The sequence below is a fragment of the Danio rerio genome, chromosome 21 (assembly GCF_052040795.2).
Source record: "Danio rerio strain M-AB ecotype USA chromosome 21, GRCz13ab, whole genome shotgun sequence".
Lineage (NCBI taxonomy): Eukaryota > Metazoa > Chordata > Actinopteri > Cypriniformes > Danionidae > Danio > Danio rerio.
In genome coordinates, this window is record NC_141041.1 from 2,062,037 (window position 1) to 2,087,316 (window position 25,280).

A 25,280-nucleotide genomic window follows, 5' to 3' on the forward strand; every position below is an offset into this window, starting at 1 on the left:
TGGTCGACCAGGCTGGTTTTAGAGGGGTTTTGGCCACTTCCAGGCTGGTTTCCAGCCATTTCCAGCCTGGTCTTAGCTGGTCAGGCTGGGAGATGACCAGCTAAAACCAGCTTGACCAGCCTAGCCAGGCTGGGAGCCCAGCCAAAACCAGCTATGTCCAGCTTAAACCAGGCTGGTCAAGCTGGTTTTAACTGGATTTTGCTGGTCAGTTTCTGGAAATGAGCAGCCTGGAAATGACCAAAAACCCCTCTAAAACCAGCCTGGTCGACCAGCTAAAACCAGCTTACCAGCCTAGGCTGGTTTAAGCTGGATTATTTCTGCAGGGAATACATGAAGTAAATTTTAAATAATATGAATAAATGATAATCAAATTATTAGGTATTTTTGAATGTTATTTCGTTATTGTGCTAAAGCGTTGATGCTGGCGATATGGGTATATGCCGAGCTAGTGTTGTTCCCATACTGATAAACTTCCCGTGATCTGGAACTTTTTTCCATTTTATACAGTTCCTTTCACAGCATCGATGTTGTAATGTAATTAAAATACAACCAGTTAAATAAATTTGGCGTTCATTTAGTTGCTCAAGCGTAAAACGGGACATAAAGCCGTTGGGTTTTTGGGTTTGTACTGGATACCTAATGCTGAGATTTTGCTCTGTCTGTCTGTCTTGTGTGTTGCAGTGTGTGTGTGATGGCGTCTGCGGTGGAGAGAACAGATGATCTGGTGAGAGAGTACCTGATCTACCGAGGCTTCACCAGCACACTCAAACACCTGGACTCCGAGATCAAAACAGACAAGGAGAAGGGCTTCAGGGTCAGTGTGTGTGTACGCGCGTGTGTTCAAGCGAGCATGTGTGTGTGTGTGTGTTTGTGTGTGTGAGCAAAAATGTGTGTATGTGAGTGAGTGTGGGTGCATGCGTCCATGTGTGTAAGGGTGCATGCGAGCCAGTGTGGGAGTGTGTGTATGTACGTACGTACGTGCGTGTGTGTGTGTGTGTGTGTTCAAGCGAGCATGTGTGTAAGAGTGTGTGTGTGTGTGTGTGTGTGAGCAAAAATGTGTGTATGTGAGTGAGTGTGGGTGCATGCGAGCCAGTGTGGGAGTGTGTGTACGTACGTACGTGCATGTGTGTGTGTGTGTGTGTTCAAGTGAGCATGTGTGTTAGAGTGTGTGTGTGAGCAAAAATGCATGTATGTGAGTGAGTGTGGGTGCATGCGTCCATGTGTGTAAGGGTGCATGCGAGCCAGTGTGGGAGTGTGTGTACGTACGTGCGTGTGTGTGTGTTCGAGCGAGCATGTGTGTGAGAGTGTGTGTGTGTATGTGTGAGCAAAAATGCGTGTATGTGAGTGAGTGTGGGTGCATGCGTCCATGTGTGTAAGCGTGCATGCGAGCCAGTGTGGGAGTGTGTGTACGTACGTACGTGCGTGTATGTGTGTGTTCAAGTGAGCATGTGTGTGAGAGTGTGTGTGTGTGTGAGCAAAAATGCGTGTATGTGAGTGAGTGTGGGTGCATGCGTCCATGTGTGTAAACGTGCATGCGAGCCAGTGTGGGAGTGTGTGTACGTACGTACGTGCGTGTGTGTGTGTGTGTTCAAGTGAGCATGTGTGTGAGAGTGTGTGTGTGTGTGTGAGCAAAAATGCGTGTATGTGAGTGAGTGTGGGTGCATGCGTCCATGTGTGTAAGCGTGCATGCGAGCCAGTTTGGGAGTGTGTGTACGTGCATGTGTTTGTTCAAGCGAGCATGTGTGTGTGTGTGTGTGTGTGTGTGTGTGTGTGTGTGTGTGTATGTGTGAGCAAAAATGCGTGTATGTGAGTGAGTGTGGGTGCATGCGTCCATGTGTGTAAGGGTGCATGCGAGCCAGTGTGGGAGTGTGTGTACGTGCGTGTGTGTGTGTGTGTGTGTGTGTGTGTGTGTTGAAGCGAGCATGTGTGTGAGAGTGTGTGTGAGCAAAAATGCGTGTATGTGAGTGAGTGTGGGTGCATGCGTCCATGTGTGTAAGCGTGCATGTGAGCCAGTGTGGGAGTGTGTGCCAGCAATCATGTACATGTTTGCGTGCATTCGAGTGTGTGTGTGAGCAAGTTTGCATGTATGCGTGCATGCGATCAAGCATGCGTGTATGTATGTGTGTGTGTGCAAGCAAGCATGTGTTTATGCGTGCATGCATGTGAGCGAGCGAGCGAGTGTGTGTGTGCACACATGTCAGCAAGTGTATGCATGTATGTGTGTGAGTATGTGTGTGTGTGTGTGTGTGTGTGTGTGCCAGCAAGCGTATACGTATGTTTGCGTGTGTGCGAGTGTGTGTGTGAGCAAGTTTGCATGTGTGTGTGCATGTGAGCAAGTATGTGTATGCGATCAAGTGTGCGTGTATGTGTGCATGGGTGTGTGTGTGTGTGTGTGCGCGTCAGCAAGCATGCCTTTATGTGTGCTTGTGAGCGTGTGTGTGTGTGTGTGAGTGAGTTTGTGTGAGTATGTGTATGTGCAAGCAGGCTTATGTCTGTGTGTGAACAAGCGTGTGTGTGTGTGTGTGTGTGTGTGTGTGTGTGTGTGTGTGTGAGCGTGCATGTGTGTATTGATGGTGGATGATTGATCTGCAGGTGGATAAGATCATGGATCAGCTGCAGCTGCTCATCCAGAGCTGTGATCTGACCGGACTGAAGGAGTACTGGGCCAACCTGGAGCGCCGGCTCTTCTGCAGGCTGGAGGACGTTTACAAGCCCACCGTCAGCAAACTGAGGACCAGCCTGTACCGCTTCTACCTCATACACACTGTTCAGGTGCGCGCACACACACATACAAGCCCACCCTCAGCAACTCTGGGACCAGCCATCTATCTTATACACACACACACACACACACACACACACACACACACACACACACACACACACACACCTCTTATATGAGCAATGTGTTATATGTTCATTAATGAAAGCATGTGTGTTTGTAATGACTGTGTCAGGTGAAGAACGTGGAGAAGACGCAGGAGTTCTTCCAGAAGCAGGCGCTGGAGCTGCAGGCTCAGGCTGAGTGGCGCGACTGGTTCTCTCTGCCCTTCATTCCGGCTCCAGAGCAGAATCCCAGTTTCTCTGCGTATTTCTCCCGCCAGTGGGCCGACACCTTCCTGGTGTCCCTGCACAACTTCCTCAGTGTGCTGTTCCAGTGCATGCATATCCAGACCCCATACAGCCGCTGTTATGAGCAGAGATGGACACTAATATGTCAAATATACCATCACATAACCTAGCATGCATATCCAGACCCCAGACAGAAGCTATTGTGACCAGAGATGGGCTCTAATACTGTCAAATATACCATCAGATAACTCAGCATGCATATGCAGACCACATACAGACACTATTATGACCAGAGATGTGCTCTAACACAGTAAAATATGCCATCATATAACCCAGCATGCATATCTACACCACATACAGCTGCTATTACAACTATTATGACCAGAGATTTTCTCTAATACAGTCAAATATACCATCATAGAACCCAGCATGCATATCCAGACCCCAGACAGATGCTATTGTGACCAGAGATGTACTCTAATACAGTCAAATATTCAGTCAGATAACTCGGCATGCTTATCCAGACCCCATACAGACGCTATTATGACCTGAGATGGGCTCTAATACTGTCAAATATACCATCATATAACCCAGCATGCATATCCAGACCCCATACAGCTGCTATTATGACCAGAGATGGGCTCTAACACAGTAAAATATGCCATCATATTACTCAGCATGCATATCTACACCACATACAGCTGCTATTACAACTATTATGACCAGAGATGAGCTCTAATACAGTCAAATATACCATCAGATAACTCAGCATGCATATCCAGACCCCATACAGACGCTATAATGACCAGAGATGTGCTCTAACACAGTCAAATATACTGTCATTTAACTCAGCATGCATATCCAGACCCCATACAGACGCTATTATGACCAGAAATGTGCTCTAATACAGTACTATATACAGTTTTTTTTACCCAGCATGCATATCCAGATCCCATACAGACGCTATTATGACCTGATATGTGCTCTAATACAGTCAAATATGCCATTATATAACCCAGCATGCATATCCAGACCCCATATAGACACTATTATGACCATAGATGGACACTAAAACAGTAAAATATACCATCATATTACTCCGCATACATATCTAGACCCCATACAGACGCTATTATAATAATTATGAGCAGAGATGTGCTCTAATACAGTCAAATATACCATTATATTACTCAGCATGCATATCCAGACCCCATACAGACGCTATTATGATCAGAGATGGGCTCTAACACAGTAAAATATGCCATCATATTACTCAGCATGCATATCTACACCTCATACAGCTGCTATTATAACTATTATGACCAGAGATTTTCTCTAATACAGTCAAATATACCATCAGATAACTCAGCATGCATATCCAGACCCCAGACAGATGCTATTATGACCAAAGATGGGCATTAATACAGTACTATATACAGTCATATAACTCAGCATGCATATCCAGACCCCATACAGACGCTATTATGACCTGATATGTGCTCTAATACAGTCAAATATGCCATTATATAACCCAGCATGCATATCCAGACCCCATATAGACACTATTATGACCATAGATGGACACTAAAACAGTAAAATATACCATCATATTACTCCGCATACATATCTAGACCCCATACAGACGCTATTATAATAATTATGACCAGAGATGTGCTCTAATACAGTCAAATATACCATTATATTACTCAGCATGCATATCCAGACCCCATACAGACGCTATTATGAGCAGAGATGTGCTCTAATACAGTCAAATATGTCATTATATGAACCAGAAGTATGTGCTTTTCAGATTAAGTTTAAATAGAATTAGTTCAATTGTTATAATACAATTTATTATAATACTGCTTGAAATACAGATTGAAAACAACTTACAAGATCATTTTTCATGAATTCAGTGTTCAGTGTTTAATCTGATCATGTTTAATCCTGCTGTTGATGAAGATGCTGTTGAGCTCTTTAACTTGTTCACCTCTGCCTGCGCTGCTGAGTTTCGACAGTGAAGTTCAGAGGATCACCAGCCTGCAAGAGGACAACGAACAACTCCGACAGACGGTAACACACACACACACACACACACACACACACACACACACACACGTCTACATGTTATTGTGACAGTTCAGGACACAAACTTGTATAATGACATAAGTATTACAAGAAGGTGGTGAAATATGAGGACATTGCTGATGTTCATTTCTCCAAAAGCTTCTCAATCTGTACACGGGGGGTATGGTGGGGTTAGGCCTATTGAAAATACAGTTTATATAGTGTGAAAACAATGGAGACCTATATAATGTCCCCACAATTCACAAAAACAGACATGTGCGCACCCACACTCATGAACGCATGTATTCACACACACATTCTCAATTACACACACACAGACACTCATGCATGCATGCTCAAGCACATACACACACACACAGACTCTCATGCACGCACTCACACACTTGTGCACACTCACTCACGCACTCAGATGCATATACACACACACACGCTCAATTACACTCACACAGACACTCTTGCATGCATGCACAGGCACATACGCATACACATACTCTCATACACGCACACACACACCTGTACACACGCACTCAGACGCAGACGCACACTCAATTGCACACACACAGACACTCATGCATGCATGCACAAGCACATACACACACAGACTCTCATGCACACACTTGTGCACACTCACTCACGCACTCAGATGCATATACACACACACACACACACTCAATTACACTCACACAGACACTCTTGCATGTATGCACAGGCACATACGCACACACTTACTCTCATACACGCACTCACACACCTGTACACACACACACTCAGGCGCACACACAGACTTGCATGCATGCACAGGCACATACACACACGCAGACTCTCATGCACGCACTCACACACTTGTGCACACTCACTCACACACTCAGATGCATATACACACACACACACACTCAATTACACTCACACAGACACTCTTGCATGCATGCACAGGCACATACGCACACACTTACTCTCATACACGCACTCACACACCTGTACACACACACTCAGACGCACATGCACACACACACACTCAATTACACACACACAGACACTCATGCATGCATGCACAACTACATACACACACACAGACTCTCATGCACGCACTCACACACCTGTACACACACACTCAGACGCACATGCACACACACACTCAATTACACACACACAGACACTCATGCATGCATGCTCAAGTACATACACACACACAGACTCTCATGCACGCACTTACACACTTGTGCACACTCACTCACACACTCAATTACACTCGCACAGACACTCTTGCATGCATGCACAAGCACATACGCATACACATACTCTCATACACGCACTCACACACCTGTACACACACACTCAGACACAGACGCACATGCACACACACACTCAATTACGCACACACAGACACTTGCATGCATGCACAGGCACATAGGCATACACCTACTCTAATACACGCACTCACACACCTGTACACACACACTCAGACGCACGTGCGCACACACACTTAATTACGCACACACAGACACTTGCATGCATGCACAGGCACATAGGCATACACCTACTCTAATACACGCACTCACACACCTGTACACACACACTCAGACGCACGTGCACACACACACACTCAATTACGCACACACAGACACATGCATGCATGCACAGGCACATAGGCATACCAATACTCTCATACATGCACACACACATGTATGCATGCACTTACTCTTGCACTCACACTCACTCATGCTCGCACACACACACTCAATTACTCACCCACTCACTCTCTCAGTCATATACACACACACACACACCACATAATATAGATAATAGAATAATAACGTATAAACTCCATAAATCAACATTGACAGAATGTTGTGATCTCCAGCTGATCTTGTATGCGCTGATGCTGTGTGTGTCTCTCTCTCTCCGTCCGCTGCAGGTGTTCGCTCTTCAGGGTGAGTCTCGACTGAAGAAAGACGAGCAGATGGTGCATCATAAACTCCCTCCATACGTGCAGCACATGGACCGACTGGGAGACACTGAGCTGTGAGACACTCAAACACACTGCTTCAGTACACTATTACACAAATAATCCTGACATGAGTGGAGAAACCATGGAGCCAGATCAGCCTCAGATCTGTAAATTGTGCATTAACGAAATGTATGTGTTGATGTTTGGTGTGTTTTCTCAGAGATCTGGTGTCCAGTCAGAGGAACGTCAACATGGCCACTCCATCCAGAAACTTCTTCTCCACTTTCCTGCCTCAGGGCCGCCGGGCTCCTGGCAGAACAGCCCCGGGGCCACAGTCGTCCCCCACACAGAGCGCACTCGGGCGGAAGGACGCCGCCGCTGCCATGCAGGTACATCCAGCTAGAGGTCTGCATTCCTGCGGCTGTCCCGCGGGCGCCGCAGGACCCGACCAGATTTCTACGGCGCGGGAATAAATTTCCAAATAAATCGCGAGAGCGGTCGGTAACGGGTTTAATTTGGGACGGGAGCGGGCTGTCTAGCAATATCGCAGATATTGCTATGCGAATGAGAGAGAGAGAGAGAGAGAGAGAGAGAGCGCTTTGCCTGTGTGTGTGTGTGTGTGTGTGCTTGTGTGTGTGTATGTTAGTGCGCGTGCGTGCGAATGAGAGGGAGAGAGCTTTCCCAGATAGCAAAATACAATCGGGCCAGTTCCGGCTAGATTCTTGCCTGCCGGAGACTTACCACTCAGCCTGGCTCCGGCTGCCGGACTCCGGATGCTTGTGGACTCACTGTGGACTCACGAATCAATCGGGCCAGATGCAGCGGCCGTAAGCGAGCCAACGCTGCCGCATCCTCACGGACCGCGCCGGAATCGGCCCGAGAGTAATGTGCGCTGCGGCCCGGAGCTGGCGCGACTCAGTATTTATAAACCTTTATATAAAACCTTTTGGTATTACATTGGTACTTGATGCATGGTATTACAAGCCTTTGAGTTGATATAACAGCAAACGCCTGTGTGTCTGCTTGGTGCTTGTGTGTGTGTTAGTGCGTGCGCGCGTATGAGAGAGAGAGATTTGTCTGTGTGTGTGTGCTTGGTGCTGTGTTTGTGTGTGTTTATACAGACAGCTTGGCTGTCTGGACTGTATAGCTGGGGGATTTTCGGTTTTGTTCTCCCCCGCTCTTTAGCGGGATCGGGCACGGCGGCCAGAAAACGGGGCGGGTCGGGCAGCGGGACAATGAATTCTTAATGTAAGCGGGAGCGGTCGGGTTCGGGCTAAAACCTGGCGGGTGCGGGCGGGAGCGGGATTCAAAATTTAGTCCCGCGCAGATCTCTACATCCAGCCATATCACCCTGCAGCCCATGAGTGGTTACTCACCGAAGCTAAGCAGGACTGAGCCTGGTCAGTACCTGGATGGGAGACCACATGGGAAAACTAGGCTGCTGTTGGCAGTGGTGTTAGTGAGGCCAGTAGGGGGCGATCAAATTGTGATCAACAGCATTCTGTATAGGTCCCAATGCCCCAGTATAGTGAAGAGGACACTATACTGTCAGTGAGCGCCATCTTTCGGATGAGACGTTAAACTGAGGTCCTGACTCTCTTTGGTTATTAATAATCTCATGGCACTTCTGGTAAGGAGTAGGGGTGTATCCTGGCCAAATTCCCTCAATTATGGCCTCCTAATCATCCCCATCCACTCAGTTGGCTCTGTTATGGTCTCTCCACTCCCCCAATAGCTGGTGTGTGGTGAAGCACTGGAGCTGTTGTCCTTACTACTTGCCCTTACTTACTACTTACAGCAACAAGACTCCATTATGCTCTATTTGTTTACTTGCAGTCCTGTTTACATCATTTTCCTGCTAATCGGATGATTTCTCTGTCTTGTTTTCAGTCTTCGAAAGCAAAAGATAAAGAGGTGAAGCCGCCCAGTGTTTCCAGCATGACGGCAGAGTTGTCCACGTCTCATCCTCGACAGAGACGGCATCAAGACCACGAGAAGGAGAGGAAAGAGCTGTTCTCCAAACACGCCGCGCAGGTCAGAGAAAACAACCAGTGCACACGAGTAGTACTAAATACACAGTGGAATGAACCACCAACTATTTCAGCATATGCTTTACACAGCAGATGCCCTTTCGGCTGCAACCCAGTACTGGGAAACACCCATACACACTCATTCACACCCACACACACACATACACTACGACCAATTTAGGTCATCAATTCCCCTATAGCGCATGCGTTTGGACTGTGGGGGAAACCAGAACACCCGGAGGAAACCCACGCCAACACGGAGAACATGCAAACTCCACACAGAAACACCAACTTACCTAGCCGAGACGCGAACCAGCGACCTTCTTGCTGTGAAGCAACAGTGCTAACCATTGAGCCCACTCTACATGTATTTTGTATATTATTTATCCACTTACTGCTTATATTTGCACTTTGGTTAGATGTAATAACGGCATTTTGTTACCCATAATGACAGTAATGTTTAATCTAATATAATGTGTGTGTGTGTGTGTGTGTGTGTGTGTGTGTGTGTGTGTGTGTGTGTGTGTGTGTGTGTGTGTTTCAGGGTTCAGAGAAGAAAACTGATTCAGATCCAGACACTCAGACCGAAGCTCCTCCTGATCAAACAGACTCAGCCAATCAGACGCGAGTGTGTGATGTGGGCGGAGCCGGAGCAGAGCAGCCCTTTATAAAGCTGAGTCAGGAAGAGTACGGAGAGCATCACTCCTCCATCATGCACTGCAGGTACAATCAGAAAGAACAATCAGAATTAAGGTCAATATTATTAGCCCCCTTAAGCAGTATAGTTTTGAATTGTCTCCAGAACAAACCACTGTTATACAATGACTTGCCTAATTACCCTAACTTTACCCTAATTACCCTAGTGAAGCCTTTACATGTCACTTTAAGCTGAAGTGTCTTGAAGAATATCTAGTCTAATATTATTGACTGTCATCATGGCAAAGAGAAAATAAATCAGTTATGAGAGATGAGTTATTAACACTATTATGATTAATAATGTGTAATTAAACATACTTTGCTCTGTTGGACATCATTTGGGAAATGTGTTGTGGATATGTGTGTGTTATTGTATTTGTTGTGTTTGTTTTGTGTGTTCAGGGTGGACTGCTCCGGCAGACGGGTGGCCAGTCTAGATGTGGATGGGGTGGTGAAGGTTTGGGCCTTCAATCCCATCATGCAAACCAAAGCCACTATCATGTCCAAATCTCCTCTGCTGTCTCTGGAATGGGCGGCAAAACCTGACAGACTGGTAAAACACTGTTAAAAAATCAGCAAAGCCCCGTTTCAGAACCACTTTGTTTTTATTATTGTTGCAAATTGTACAGCAAAGAATAATCAACACGGCAAGGAACATTCACACATTAAAATATAAACAAATTAATTAAATAATTTAAATAAATAAATAAACAAACAAAATAAACTTTAACTTAATGCAATTTAATTTGAATTAAATAAAATAAAATAAAATACTTTGAACAAAACAACAACAAGAAGCAGGGTCCGATACAAAAAGCCATTTAGTTTTCATCAGATTTAAAAAAATCTGGTGAACTTTCACTTTAAATATGCTCAAAATACATATGAATGTACTTTTTAATATTATAATTCAATTATATTAATGTTTCATGGCTCTTAATTAATAAGTATTTACACCTCAATTGTTAAGTGTTAGTATGATTTTCATGTTTTTTCATGTTACTTTTTCTTAAATTTCAATTTCAAATTTTAAATTTCATTAAAAACAGTTAAAGAAAAATGAACAGTTTTCTGTGTGAATAAATTGTAAAGTGGAATTTATTTGTGTGACTTAAAGCTGATATTTCTCAGCGTCATTACTAATGTCTAAAGTCACAGGATGCATCAGAAATCATTATAATGTGATGATTTGATACCCGGGAAACATTTCTGAATATTATTTTTAGTAGAAGCTGTTATTACTTAAATCTCAGTATTATTTGATGAATAGAAACTTCAAAAGATCAACATTAATTTAAATGTTTTATTTTTCTTAACTGATTTATTTTTCAAATTCAAAATTCAAATGTCCTGTGTCTTTTCAAATTCAAACTTTAACCGTTTTTACCGTTTCCTTTTAAATTCAAAATTTAAATGTCCTAACTGTTTCTTTTCAAATTCAAAAATGTAAATGTCTTAACTGTTTCCTTTTAAATTCAAAATGTAAATGTCTTAACTGTTTCTTTTCAAATTCAAACTTTTACATTTGTTAACTGTACTATTTTAAATTAAAAATTGTACATTTCTTATCCATTTCTTCTAATCAGCTGAACGTATCTCTGAAGATCACAATATATATATATATATATATTATATATATTACATGTCAATATGAACAAAAGTGTATCTAATGCTCCAGTATTAATACACATGAGTATTAAGGTGTTTTTTATGTGGTGTTTTTATAGTTGTTGCTAGGCAGTGGCGTCGGCACAGTGAAGCTTTATGACACGGATGCCAAAAAGTGCCTCTATGAGATGACCATAGATGACGTTCACCCACGGTGAGTCCTCAAATATTATATTATAATATTATATTTGTTAGGAAAAATACAACTTTAACAAAGAGAGAACAATCAAGAGAAACAAACAATAGATATATTCACATTTTTGTAATATTGTGATGCAGTTCTTAGAGAAATATAATATTAAATGAGAAAACAGTGGGTGTGGCTTGGTTTCTTCTACTGCGAGCTGATTGGATGTAGTAAAGTAGGCATTGCATTCAGAAAGATGCGTGAAAGGGTTTGAGGAGAGTTATTACACCCCAACAGACTCCTCCTCCTCACCATTTCTGTTTGATGTCTAAATTGACAGTTGGAGGGGCGTGGTTAAGTATGTTAGCCACACCTACTGCCTCAGACAGAACTAATCTGTGAATTGAATCCAAAACAAAGTGCATTTTCAGTTTCGATTAAAGATTACAAAGGCAAACTGTCTTTTCGTCCTTAATGACACACACAGAGGAATTGTTCACAACAGATTTAGCAATGTGAGCGAACAAAATCCCTATGCTTAGATTTGATGTCATGTGTACTTTAAAGTGTGTGCTGAGTGAAATGAAGGTAAATGTGTGCAGGATCCTGTCTCTGGCCTGTAGCCCGAGCGGGACGTCATTCGTTTGCTCTGCCGCGGCTCATTCTGGTGCGGTGATGGAGAGCGAAACTCGAGGATCTGCTCCTGTTTCTGGTCAGTTACTGCTTTGGGACACCAAGACTGTCAAACAGCAGGTACTGAAGCTCAGATGCACTCAAATACCTATTTTCCCTGTGTCTATTTTAGCAGACATTGCATGTTTTGGTATGTGTTTTGCTCCCAGAGCATTTCACCAAATCTAAATATACAGATTATGTGCTTTACCCAGGGTTAAATGCTCCCAGTGGGAGTTTCAAACACATTTTACATGACATTTATTGCCATGTAGCAGATAGTTAATCTCAGATTTTGAACATAAAATAACTTGCAGATGCTTTAAAGATGAAAGTCAGAACTGTGATTCTGTGCAAACCAACAACATCAGTCACTCAGCAGCTAATTAATAATCTTCAAGAGCTATAACCAGAGGTGGATAATAACGAGTTACATTTACTTTGTTACATTTACTTGACTAAAATTGTTGGGTAACGTCTACTTTTTGAATACATTCAAAAATGTGTACTTTTACTCAAGTAAATTATAAGAGAGTAATCAGTACTCTTACTTCGCTACATTTGGCGGCGTGCTCCGTTACTGTCAAATGATGATAAATATGATCCATATGGCGCCACATTGGAGAGGTTGTGAGGTTGCTATAGAAACACATCTCCCGCTTTCGGTGAGAGCGTGCGCCGCCTTTTTTGGAATATTGACTGAAGTTTAAGAAGACGTGCGAGTTTATACTGCTGTCCCGCCATGTCGCCATCTGCGGTTCCGAGAAGGACGGTCACGCTGTCTGTGCAGTGAGTTTATCAGACCAGATCACCCGGCCTCAAGTTCAGTCTATAGTTTTACTCCAAGATGTCAACAAGAATAGTTTCATAAGGAACTTACATCGCAACATATTCCTGAATGACAGCTCAAACCTGAAAAAACACATATTAATCTTATTAATACCTTATTACCTTATTAATAGTAACTATGGGATAACTAAAGAAACTGCTGTTTAATGGAATAACTGATTAGCCCTGCTCATTACATATTTAAAACATAAAATTATATATATATATATATATATATATATATATATATATATATATATATATATATATATATATATATATATATATATATATATAATTATTATTGTTATTATTATTGTTGTTATTATTATTATTATTATTATTATTGTTATTATTATTGTTGTTATTATTATTGTTGTTGTTATTATTATTGTTGTTGTTATTATTATTATTATTAACAGAAAGAACATTTTATCAACACATTTCTATAGTTTTAATAACTAATAACATAACTAATAACTTATTTTATCTTTGCCATGATGACAGTAAATAATATTAGACTAGATATTTTTTAAGATACTAGATATTTTTCAATTGATATTTAAGGCTTAACCAGGTTCATTCAACAAGTTAGGGTATTTGCAAATCATTAACTATGGTTTGTTCTGTATAGCTTAACGGGCTAATAATATTGACCTTAAAATGGCTTCAAAACTACTAAAAACTGCTTTTATTCTAGCTGAAATAAAACAAATGAGACTTTCTCCACAAGAACAAATATTATAGCAAATACTTTGAAAAATTCCTGAATCTGTTAAACAACATTTGGGAAATATTTACAGGAATATTTCACAGGAGGGCGAATAATTTGGCCTTCAACTAAATATATATTTATGTACTTTTTTACTTTAACTCGAGTAACTTTTAACATTGTTACTTTTACTTGAGTAAAAATTTCTTTTAATACTTGTACTTTTACTTGAGTATAGATTTTGGATACTCTACCCACCCCTGGCTATAACCTGTATTCATTAGATTAAAAGTCTTTAGCATTTTGTTGGGAGTGTGGTGGCTGCTGTTTAAATGTTTCTATCACGTCGAACAATTTCATTCATTCATTTTCCTTCAGCTTAGTCCCTTTAATGAACCACCAACTATGTTTTACACAGCGGATGCCCTTCCAGCTGCAACCCAGTACTGGGAAACACCCATACACACTCATTCTTACACACACACTCATACACTACGGCTAATTTAACATGCAAACTCCACACAAAAATGCCAACTGACCCAGCCGAGGATTGAACCAGCGACCTTTTTGCTGTGAGGTGACAGTGCTAACCTATGAGCCACCGTGCCGCTGATAGTAACTGTAAATCATATACAACACAAATTTAAAATGTAATTGGCTACATTACTGCTTTCCCCAAAAAAGTCATCAGAATACAGTAACGCCTTACACCCGACTCTGATGATGGCTGTGTTGTGTTTGTGTTCAGCTGCAGTTTGCGTTAGAGCCAGGTCCAGTCGCAATAAACTGCACAGCGTTTAACCACAACGGAAACCTGCTGGTGACGGGAGCGGCGGACGGGATGATTCGACTGTTCGGTAAGAAGAAATGTAATTAATAATGCTCTTCAAAAGTCTTCAATTTGACCGGTCCGTCTTAGTATATGATGTAGCTACAGACAGGGCCGGAGCAAGCTGAACTGCAGCTCTAGGCAGAGGACGATCACGCCGCCCTCAACCCCAATGTGAAAACGAAAGTGACCGGTTATGAAAATGAAGTGAGGTGTGGCGGACCTCTTTTCCAGCGCACTATGCACGGATATAACTGAGGACACGCGGGTGCTGAGGGAGGGAGGGAGGTGTCGCGGACACTGCGCTCTCTATTCTGCCGACCTATGTGCGGATATAACTTAGGAAGCGCGGGTGTCGCAGACCTCAATTCTGCCGCCCTATGCACGGATATAACTGAGGACACGCGGGTGCTGATGGAGGTGTCGCTGACGCCGCCCTCTCTATTCTGTCGTCTATGCGCGAATATAACTGAGGACGCGGGTGGTGAGGGAGGTGTCGCGGACACAACTGAGGACGCGAGTGGTAAGGGGGGTGTCGCGGATGCCGCCCTCTCTATACTGCCGCCCTAGGCGGCCGCCTAGGTCGCCTCTATGGACGCGCCAGCCCTGGCTACAGAAGAGTCAAGCTTTTCATAAAAAAATGAGATAAACACTTACAACTCTTACATGGTCGCCCACTGAAGCTAAGCAGGGCTGCACCTGGTCAATACCTGGATGGACCACATGGAAATACTAGGTTGCTGCTGGAAGTGGTGTTAGTGAGGCCAGCAGGGGGCGCCGCTGGCTTTCGGATGAGACGTTACACCGAGGTCCTGACTTTCTGTGGTTGTTAAAAATCTCAGGATGTCCTTAGAAAAAAAATGTAGGGGTTTAACCCCGGCATCCTGGCCAAATTTGCCCACTAGCCTCTATCCATCATGGCCTCCTAACCCTCCCCATATCACTCTGTCTCCTCTCCACCAATCAGATGGTGTGCGGTTTGGCGCAAAATGGCTGCCAATCGCGTCATCCAAGTAGATGCTGCACACTGGTGGGGGATGAGGAGATTCCCATTTGAGTGTCCAGAAAATCGCTATAAAAATGTAATAAATTATTGTTATTATTATTACTGGTCTAATCTGATTATATGATCTATGCTAAGCTAAGCTAAAAGTGTGTCTGCAGACATTGAGATTGGCTGAATGCATTCAAAATAGGGTTTATAATACTATTTAAGTAATACTATTTAACTCTAGGAGAGGTGTAAAATGAGCCTATTTACAAAATAAGTACCTGAAACCTGGTGTAATTGGGGCGTCAGTAATATTCAGCCAATCTCTGGGTCCACAGGAGCACTTTTAGCTTAGTTTAGCTTAGCATAGCCCTGCAGAAAAATCCAGCTTAAACCAGCCTAGGCTGGTTGGCTGGTTTTAGCTGGTCAACCAGGCTGGTTTTAGATGGGTTTTGGCCATTTCCAGGCTGGTTTCCAGCCATTTCCAGCCTGGTCTTAGCTGGTCAGGCTGGAAAATGACCAGCTAAATCCAGCTAAAACCAGCTTGACCAGCCTGGTTTAAGCTGGACATAGCTGGTTTTGGCTGGGCTCCCAGCCTGGCTAGGCTGGTCAAGCTGGTTTTAGCTGGTCATCTCCCAGCCTGACCAGCTAAGACCAGGCTGGAAATGGCTGGAAACCAGCCTGGAAGTGGCCAAAACCCCTCTAAAACCAGCCTGGTCGACCAGCTAAAACCAGCCAACCAGCCAAAGCTGGTTTAAGATGGATTTTTCAGCAGGGAGATCAGGGTTATTTAAAGTCTAAGACAGTGGGCCTCCCTTTTGACACAACTTATCCATTGGCGCCCCCCTCCTCCCAAACACGCACGCACACACACACTACACACCACACACACACACATATATATATATATATATAAAGACAGACAGATGTCAGACTGTTAACTCACTTTTATCATCATTTGCATGAAAGTGCAATTATTTACAGAGTAATAACAAGTATTTTAATATGACGTTTTTAAAACTAGATTTTAAAACAGATCCAAGAACTGTCCATCCCAGTCAAAACAGTCGAAGTTTAGCGGGTCTCATGCTGTCATTAGCCAAAATATCTTGACAAACCACACATAAAGGTCATGGTTCCTCAGCTGGTCCTGTCCACGTAAATCCTAAACTCAAAAACTGATCATCATATCGTCGTCTTTTGGGTTTAAGCCCTGAACTTGAAGGCTTTGAATCGGGGCGTCTCAGAAACCGATCCATTGTATTAGCAGGCATATACCTGTATTGGCGGGCTTGCCAAACAGAAACGAATTCACAGCTATGGCCTTCTGGGTAAAAAAGGTTTTCTTATTTTAGACGTATTATTTTTTTAGCTTTGTTTAATTAAAACGTTTAAATATAATAAAAATACATTTTGTATAATTAAACTTAATAATTATATTTTTATTATATAGTATTTTTCCCGCGCCTCCCCTGACATGCTCTGGCGCCCCCCAGGGGAGGCGCGCCTCACACTTTGAAAACCCCTAGCATAGATCATTGAATTGAATTAGACTGTTAGCCTCTCACTCAAAAAATGACCAGAGTTTCAATAATTTTCCTATTTAAAGCGTGACTCTTGGGTAGTTACATCATGTACTAAGAGCCAGGGTTTCTGCAGGTTTCATCAAGTCATTTTAAGAGCATTATTAATAAAATTTCAGACTTACACAGGGCTAAACGCTGAGGATTAAAAAATAATGATTATGTTTTTGTGCAGATATGCAGCGCTATGAGAGCGCGTTGAGCTGGAAGGCTCATGATGGTGAAGTGTACAGTGTGGAGTTCAGCTATGATGAAAACACCGTCTTCAGCATCGGAGAGGACGGAAAGGTGATGGGAAATATTGTTCTCTGTGCACTTTCCTTCCTGAATGAATCAACTCTTTTGAACAAATCACTTTATTGAACCATTTAACGAATTTAAGACAGAGACTTGCGCCACCTACTGGTGGTTTTTGTGTTATATTGATTAAACCATGAAATACAATAGATGCCCAACAAAATAAAGTGAATAATGTAAAGATTTTTTGGACAGTGTCACAGATTACAACCCTAATAATTTGTCATTTAATATGGACTAATAAACAGCTAGTAATAGTTGTTTAATAGCTAATTACAGCTTTTTATTAATTTATGTATATAATATATATATAATTAATCACATAGGTTTCTATTGAAATGAATCAAATGTGCCTGTGAAGAATGTGATTCAGTGATTCAGTTCATTTGCATCGTCATGTTTGTTTCCTAACATGTCAGTGTTGGCATTAGCAGTGTTTTAATCAGTGTGTTGTGTTCAGTTTGTTCAGTGGAATATCCACCGCTGTGGTGTGAAGCAGTCCGAGTACTCGCTTTCCCAGGATGCTGTGGGGCCGTTTGTTCTATCAGGATACAGCGGATATAAACAGGTTCAGGTTCCCCGCGGTCGACTCTTCGCTTTCGACTCTGAGGGTCAACATGTGCTGACCTGCTCCAGCACTGGAGGAAACATCTACAGGGTAAAAAACACAGTAAACTACTGTCACAGTGAATCGACTCTTTTTGAACGAATCACTTGAAACATCTACAGGATAAAAACCCAGTAAACCCAGTTCTGCTTTACACACGAGTCTAATTCAACTAGGGTTTTTTTGCTTGAATCAAAAATAAAATATTTCCTTAATTAATAATATCCACACAAAAAAATGTTTGCAGAAATGTAAAAACTGCTTTTATTCTAGCCGAAATAAAACAAATAAGACTTTCTCCAGTTGAAACAAATATTTTAGGAAATACTGTGAAACATTCCTTGCTCTGATAAACATCATTTGAGAAATATTTAAAAAAGAAAAAATAATCCAAAGGACGGCGTATAATTTAGAATTTTGCTTTATATATAATAGTATGTAAATATATATATATATATATATGATCAATATCACACGAGTAGCAGTGCGATGTGGCTGTATATCAGCACTGGTGGGAGGTGTGTGTTGGTCAAGGCCAAAGGCCAAAGTCCCGGATCGTTTGAGAAGTGTGAGTGCGCTGAATCGGGCTTAAGCACAAAACGTACACTCAGTTACGTACACTGAGTACAAAACGTGCCAAAGCCTGAAACTGAAAGCGAGACGTGACTTTTAAGGGGCTGTTTCATATGGATTTATTAATCATTCTTACTGTTCAGTGAACGCAAACTGCCGTAGTTTATTAAAGACGAGAACTGCTCACTGCACCACAGCTGCGCGCCTTCAGCAGACCTCCTCATTCCTGCAGCACGAGAGCTTCATGATTGTTTATGAGCGCCAAAAGTGGCGGATCTGTTCGGCGAAATATCTGGCTGCATGTCCCCGCATCACTAAGGACTGTTTGGCGAAATATTTGACTGCATATCTAACGACTGAACAATATAACTAGAGAAATCTCCTCTGTGCTGCTGAGTGAGAGAGCGCTTCTCACTGAACAGCGCAGCAGTGATGACGTAAGCGTGCCGAAGCCCGTTTGTGGTGTGAGTGCGGGCCGTCGGGGGAGACGAGAGGGGGGACGAGCGTGCTTTGGCCCGGTTCGAGGCAACTGTACCTAGTGTGAGTACGGCCTTAAGCAGGTCGCACACCAGCGCCACGCAGCGCCATGTATTTTAAAATTCTAAACATAGGTTTCTATCAGGATACACACACCGGCGCCGCAAGTCGGCGGCTGTCGGCGGCGCCCGGCGACGGCTCAAGACGCAGTTCATTTTTCAGCCGCGCCACAGAGCGCCATCTGATTAGTTTCATGTTGAATATCATTCGAATGTGCGCGTCTAGTGTGCGATACTTTAAACTGTCATGTACGCGCCGTGTCGCGGCGCCGAGCGGCGCTTCTGGTGTGCGACCTGCTTTAGTGTCCCACCAGTGACGCTATGCAGCCACATTCGCAATGCTACGAGTGTGATATTGCGTTTATACAACAGTTCAACGGCGTAATCGTGTATATAAATAAGGAAATCAAGCACAGTTTTAAAATCATTTTGTAGGGGTGTCACGATTTCGATTTTTTTATCGAAATCGATCGAAATTTATGCTCAATTTCGATAATCGAATCAAAAAATAGAATCGTCGATGCTGCCACGCCCCCATGTCACGTCTGCTTGGCTTGCCAAGCGGGAAAAAACAGGCTTGTTGAAGTGCTTGTTAAACTGCAGACGCAGGAGACCCATCGACAGAACTTAAACCCTCTCCTCTTTCAATGAAATCGCCGGTGTGGAAGCATTTTGGACTTCCAGTGAGTTATGTTGACAATGTTCGTGTTGTCGACAAAAAAAACAACACAGTTTTGCAAGCTCTGCTATGTACGTATTAGGGTTCCTCCGCCCCGCCCCCGTTGCAAATCCGCTCCCGAAAAGTGCACACTCAGGTCCTGTTTACACTGGCTTTGTTTTTAAATGGCATTTTAGAACGACAACGAATTTACATCCACAGTGGCGTGTAGCATTTATGAGCAGCTCTCCTTCCTCTCTACCTCTGACATACACACACACACACAGACGCACTCACAGCCATGGGCTCGAGACAGCAGGTTCAGGCAGTCAGAGTATCAGTAGACTGCTTCAATCTTTCACTCACTTGTACTTAGTCATTTTAACGAACACCTCAGATACTGTTGGCTGGGCGTCTTTTTTTTACCGATGCCATTATACCGACACAGATCACTGCCTATTCACGAGTCCTGCAGAAAAAGTGATTGACAGGTGGTAATTATGTGTGTATCTTGCCTTTATTCATTTACTGTATGATTTGTTTATGGGTAAAACAAAGACCATGCAGGTCAGGTAGTTTAAACGGTAGGCTACAAATAATTAATTGGTCATTAATTATTTATTCATAATCGAAAATCGAATCGAATCGTGTCTTTAGAATCGAAAATGTAATCGAATCGAGGATTTGGAGGATCGTGACACCCTTAGCATTTTGTATGAGGAACTACTTTCTTCCTCCACTCATTCACATCTGCAGCTGACGTCAGATCAGCAGAAACCAATGATCATTCACCAACAGCACTGTAGAGTGTTTGAGTGATTCTCTAGCGTAATGTCTAAAGTAAAGACAAAACAGCTGATTTTGCTCACATTTTAAGATTATAAGGCTGATCAGCATGAAATGCCATCAGTCTATAGAGATATTTTTAATTATTGAGATAATAATTAACCCCGAAAAATCCAAAGCAAAGCAAACACTAGCAGATTACTATGGTATAAATACAGCACTGAAACATACACAAGATAGAGATCAACTCAGAGTGTCACCTACATGATTAATAATGATCTGATCAGCTGGAGTTTGAAATACGCTGACTTCTTTTCCTCTAAGGGCTTATTATGCTGTCTCTGCCGCCATCTTGTGGCGAAACATCAACCGTCTTTGGTCTGCTCAGTGACAGGCTGATGTCCGGCGCTGAATCTCCAAAATTATAAATAATAAAATAGGCTCTATCCTTATAAATAAACTGCATAGTTGCAATCTAAACAACTACATTCTCGACTAAAAAAGACTCAGAAGTCCATTGTTGGCTTGTTTCTACTGAATGGTACGGTTCGGTTTGGTACGCTTTTATGTCCGTTTCTACCATCAAAAGGTACCTTAAAGCTAACCGTGCCGTACCACTTTTTGGGTACCCTTTGCAAAGGGTACCTAGCACGGCAAAAGGGTACCAAAAGGCATGGTTTAAGCCATGTTTAATTATTATCATCCCCTTTTGGACTATTCTGAACTCTGAATGACAGAATGACTCTCTAACAGAGGCTACATGTGCTGCTGAATATTACAGACACAGATGAGAGGTCTGCTTTGACTGTGGGCTGTATTTCCTGTTGTTTTTGAACCCAAATAAGCACTAAATGTCTGCTGTGTGTAGTTCTTCTGTACACTCAAAAAAAAATTGTTGAATGAACACGATTTAATCGTGGCACCCTTTATGCATCTAATCCAATCAAGTAAACCTGAACTGCTTTGAACATGTTGTATGAACACAAAGCACATTTGTAGATAAAACATGGTTTCAATATGTCAGTCTAACTTCTTTGCAACTAATTGACTCAAAATGTTTGTATTGTGTTATTCTAATTAAAATGATTCTAATTTACTCAATGTAACACTAAAGCTTTACTTTAACAAAATTACGTCTTGTTAAATCAGCTAGTAAATTTCTTGTTCAATATTGTTGTTTAAATTACATTTTTTAAATGACAATACTATGAAGCAAGATTTCAAATTAAGTAATTCAACACAAAAAGGACAGAAAACATGTTATATATATATATATATATATATATATATATATATATATATATATATATATATATATATATATATATATATATATATATATATATATATATATATATATATACATACAGTTGAAGTCAGAATTATTAGCCCCGTTAAATTATTAGACCGCTTGTTTATTTTTTCCCCAATTTCTGTTTAAGGGAGAGAAGATTTTTTCAACACATTTCTAAACATAATAATTTTAATAACTCATTTCTAACAACTGATTTATTTTATCTTTGCCGTGATGACTGTAAATAATATTTTAAATGATATTTTTAAGACACTTCTATACAGCTTAAAGTGACATTTAAAGGCTTAACTAGGTTAATTAAATTAACTAGGCAGGTTAGGGGAATTAGGCAAGTTATTGTATAACAGTGGTTTGTTTTGTAGACTATCAAGAAAAAATATAGCTTAAAGAGGCTAATAATTTTGTCTCTAAAATGGTTCATAAAAAATTCAAAACTGCTTTTACTCTAGCCAAAATAAAACAAATAAGACTTTCTCCAGAAGAAAAAATATTATCAGACATACTGTAAAAATGTCCTTGCTCTGTTAAACACCATTTGGAAATTATTTAAAAAAGAAGAAAAAAAATCGAAGGGGGCTAATAATTCTGACTTCATCTGTATATATATATATATATATATATTTCTTTTATTATAGCCTTTAGCAGGCACCAATCACATTTAAACAAATTTCTTCTATAATATTCTGATACAAAATGTTTTATAATCTCCAAAATTGTAATATGTAATATAAAATGTATAAGAAACATTTAGCCAACAAAATAACCTTGGCTCTTAAGAAAACTGATCCCCAAGCAATACCTGTAGGACGTTAACATAATTTTTTTACCAATTGAGTTTAAACAGCTTTCTTCACTTTGGTACTCCTATTCAAAATGTAAAAGTATAAAATGTATAGGAAACATTTAGCCAACAACATAACATGCATAACATTCAAGCTCTTGGGAAAACCAATTCCCAAACTGTGCCGGAAACACGCCGTGATACTTCTTCTTGTTGTTTTCGTATGGTGACATCCAAACGCACTACCGCCACCTACTGATATGCGCGAAGTGACTCTCCAGAGTGAGAGTTGTCGATTTGAAGCGTCTCAGTCTCATTGAATCAACATGTTCTGATCAAATTCATTTGATTATTTCTTGATTCAGTTTCAAATAACATGAATTAATCATTTAACATACGTAAACTTGATTTGTTCTTTTTAATCTGACAAATTTTTATTTTGTAAATCCAATACATGCCTAGTTGATTTTTTTGAGTGAGTTGGTAACATATCAGAGACTGTAAGGGGCTGTATGTGTTCATATATTTATTTATTTTATAGAATCGCAGACGTTACAGTAGCCTATTGCACACTGTCATTGATCTGCAGTTATAATCATATCATGTTCATAGAAAGGTTATGAACATTTATAAACAAGTATTTCTGTGTATAAAGCATCTGTGTAGTGAGAAGTGCTGCTCATGTGATATGTGAACGACCCGTACGGCTTTAGTTTGAGCAAGATTTCCTCGAGTAAGAATGACATCAGAAACTTTCTGTCGTACACCATGCCCACCAAAAGGGTATCATTGGTACCCTTTAGGTCAGGGGTGTCCAAACCCAGTCCTGGAGGGCCGGTGCCCTGCATAGTTTAGTTCCAACCCCAATCAAACACACCTGAATCAGCTAATCAAGCTCTTTCTAGGTATACAAGAAACTTCCAGGCAGATGTGTTGAAGGAAGTTGGAGCTAAACTATGCAGGACACCGGCCCTACAGGACCGAGTTTGGACACCCCTGCTTTAGGTAGTGGAAACGCAGGGCTGATAAAGGTGACCCGTACTGACCCGTACTGTACCAGTCAGTGTAAACGGGCCAAAAGTTGTCCAACAGACATAAACCTTTCATCAAAGTTGTCCTAAAAATATTAAACACCCATAAAAAACAACAACTTTATATATGTGTGTGTGTGTGTGTGTGTGTGTGTGTGTGTGTGTGTGTGTGTGTGTGTGTGTGTGTGTGTGTGTGTGTGTGTGTGTGTGTGTGTGTGTGTGTGTGTATATATGTGTGTGTGTGTGTGCGTGTATATGTATATGTATATGTGTGTGTGTGTGTGTGTGTGTGTGTGTGTGTGTGTGTGTGTGTGTGTGTGTGTGTGTGTGTGTGTGTGTGTGTGTGTGTGTGTGTGCATGCGTGCGTGCATGCGTGCGTGCATGTGTGTGTGTGTATGTGTGTATATGTGTGTGCGTGCGTGCGTGCGTGCGTGCGTGCGTGTGTGTGTGTGTGTGTGTGCGCGTGCGTGTTCAGAAACTGTTCTGGTAATGTACATGATCAAATTTCAGCTGATTTGTATTTTCTAGTGTGAATGTAAGCTACAATGTAAGTGTGTGTGTGTGTGTTCTTGTGCAGCTGAATAAAGCCGAAGCGGGTCTGGAGAGTGTTTTATCTCTGGCTGGTCATAAAGCTCCAGTGGTGACGGTGGACTGGTGCTCAGCCATGGACTGCGGGACCTGCCTTACTGCATCCATGGATGGAAAGATTAAACTCAGCACGCTGCTCGCCCAGAAACCCTGAGCTCTGGAAATATAGAAGTATAGTGGAGGTCAAATGTAGCTATTTGGAGCCCATGAGGAAGAAGATTATGAAGATGATGATGCTGTGATTTAAAGGGACAGTTCACCCTTTACTTTCCGCTTACTCACTTGTTTTTTCTGTTGAAAAGAAAAGAAGATATTTTGAAAAATGTAACACTTTACAATAAGGTTGTGTTAGTTAATGCGTTTACTAACAACAAACAATGATCGATACATTTATTACAGTATTTGTTCATGTCAGTTGATGATAATACAATCATTTATTGTTATTAATCTTAGCTCTCAATATTAAAATGTCAATAATGCATTAGTAAATGTTGAACTAGGATTAATAAATGCTTAATAAATAAACGTATTGTTTATTATTAGTTTGTGTTAGTAAATGCATTAACTAGTGAAACCTTATTGTAAAGTGTGACCTTGAAAACTGTCAGAAGCCATTGAGATCTGGAGTAGGAACATTAAATATATTAAAGTCAGTGGTGTTGAAGCCTGTTTATAGTAAGATAAGAAGAAAAATCATACCATAAATGAAATTATAGCTTGGCATGTTGAAATTATAAGATTAAATGTCAGAATTATTATTTAATATATAATTAAGTGTCTAAATGTGACTGCATACATTTTTCAAAATTGATTAATGTAATGAAATTTGAAGTCTTTATAAGCAAGTTATTAAATCATAACCTG

General features: G+C 41.4%; 1 protein-coding gene across 1 annotated transcript; it reads left to right on the top strand.

Moving 5' to 3' along the window:
• Positions 1–677: 677 nt before the first annotated feature.
• wdr91 (WD repeat domain 91) lies at positions 678–24,945 on the top strand (the record flags this gene model as incomplete). The annotated part of the gene is given in 16 exon segments (NM_205605.1): positions 678–682; positions 684–814; positions 2,593–2,772; positions 2,958–3,165; positions 5,063–5,145; positions 7,076–7,182; positions 7,329–7,497; positions 8,999–9,142; positions 9,683–9,861; positions 10,237–10,387; positions 11,562–11,656; positions 12,232–12,382; positions 14,590–14,698; positions 17,420–17,532; positions 18,002–18,199; positions 24,406–24,945. Coding segments are annotated over 15 exon segments (2,183 nt in total), but the record flags the coding sequence as incomplete, so codon positions are not given.
• Positions 24,946–25,280: the final 335 nt, after the last annotated feature.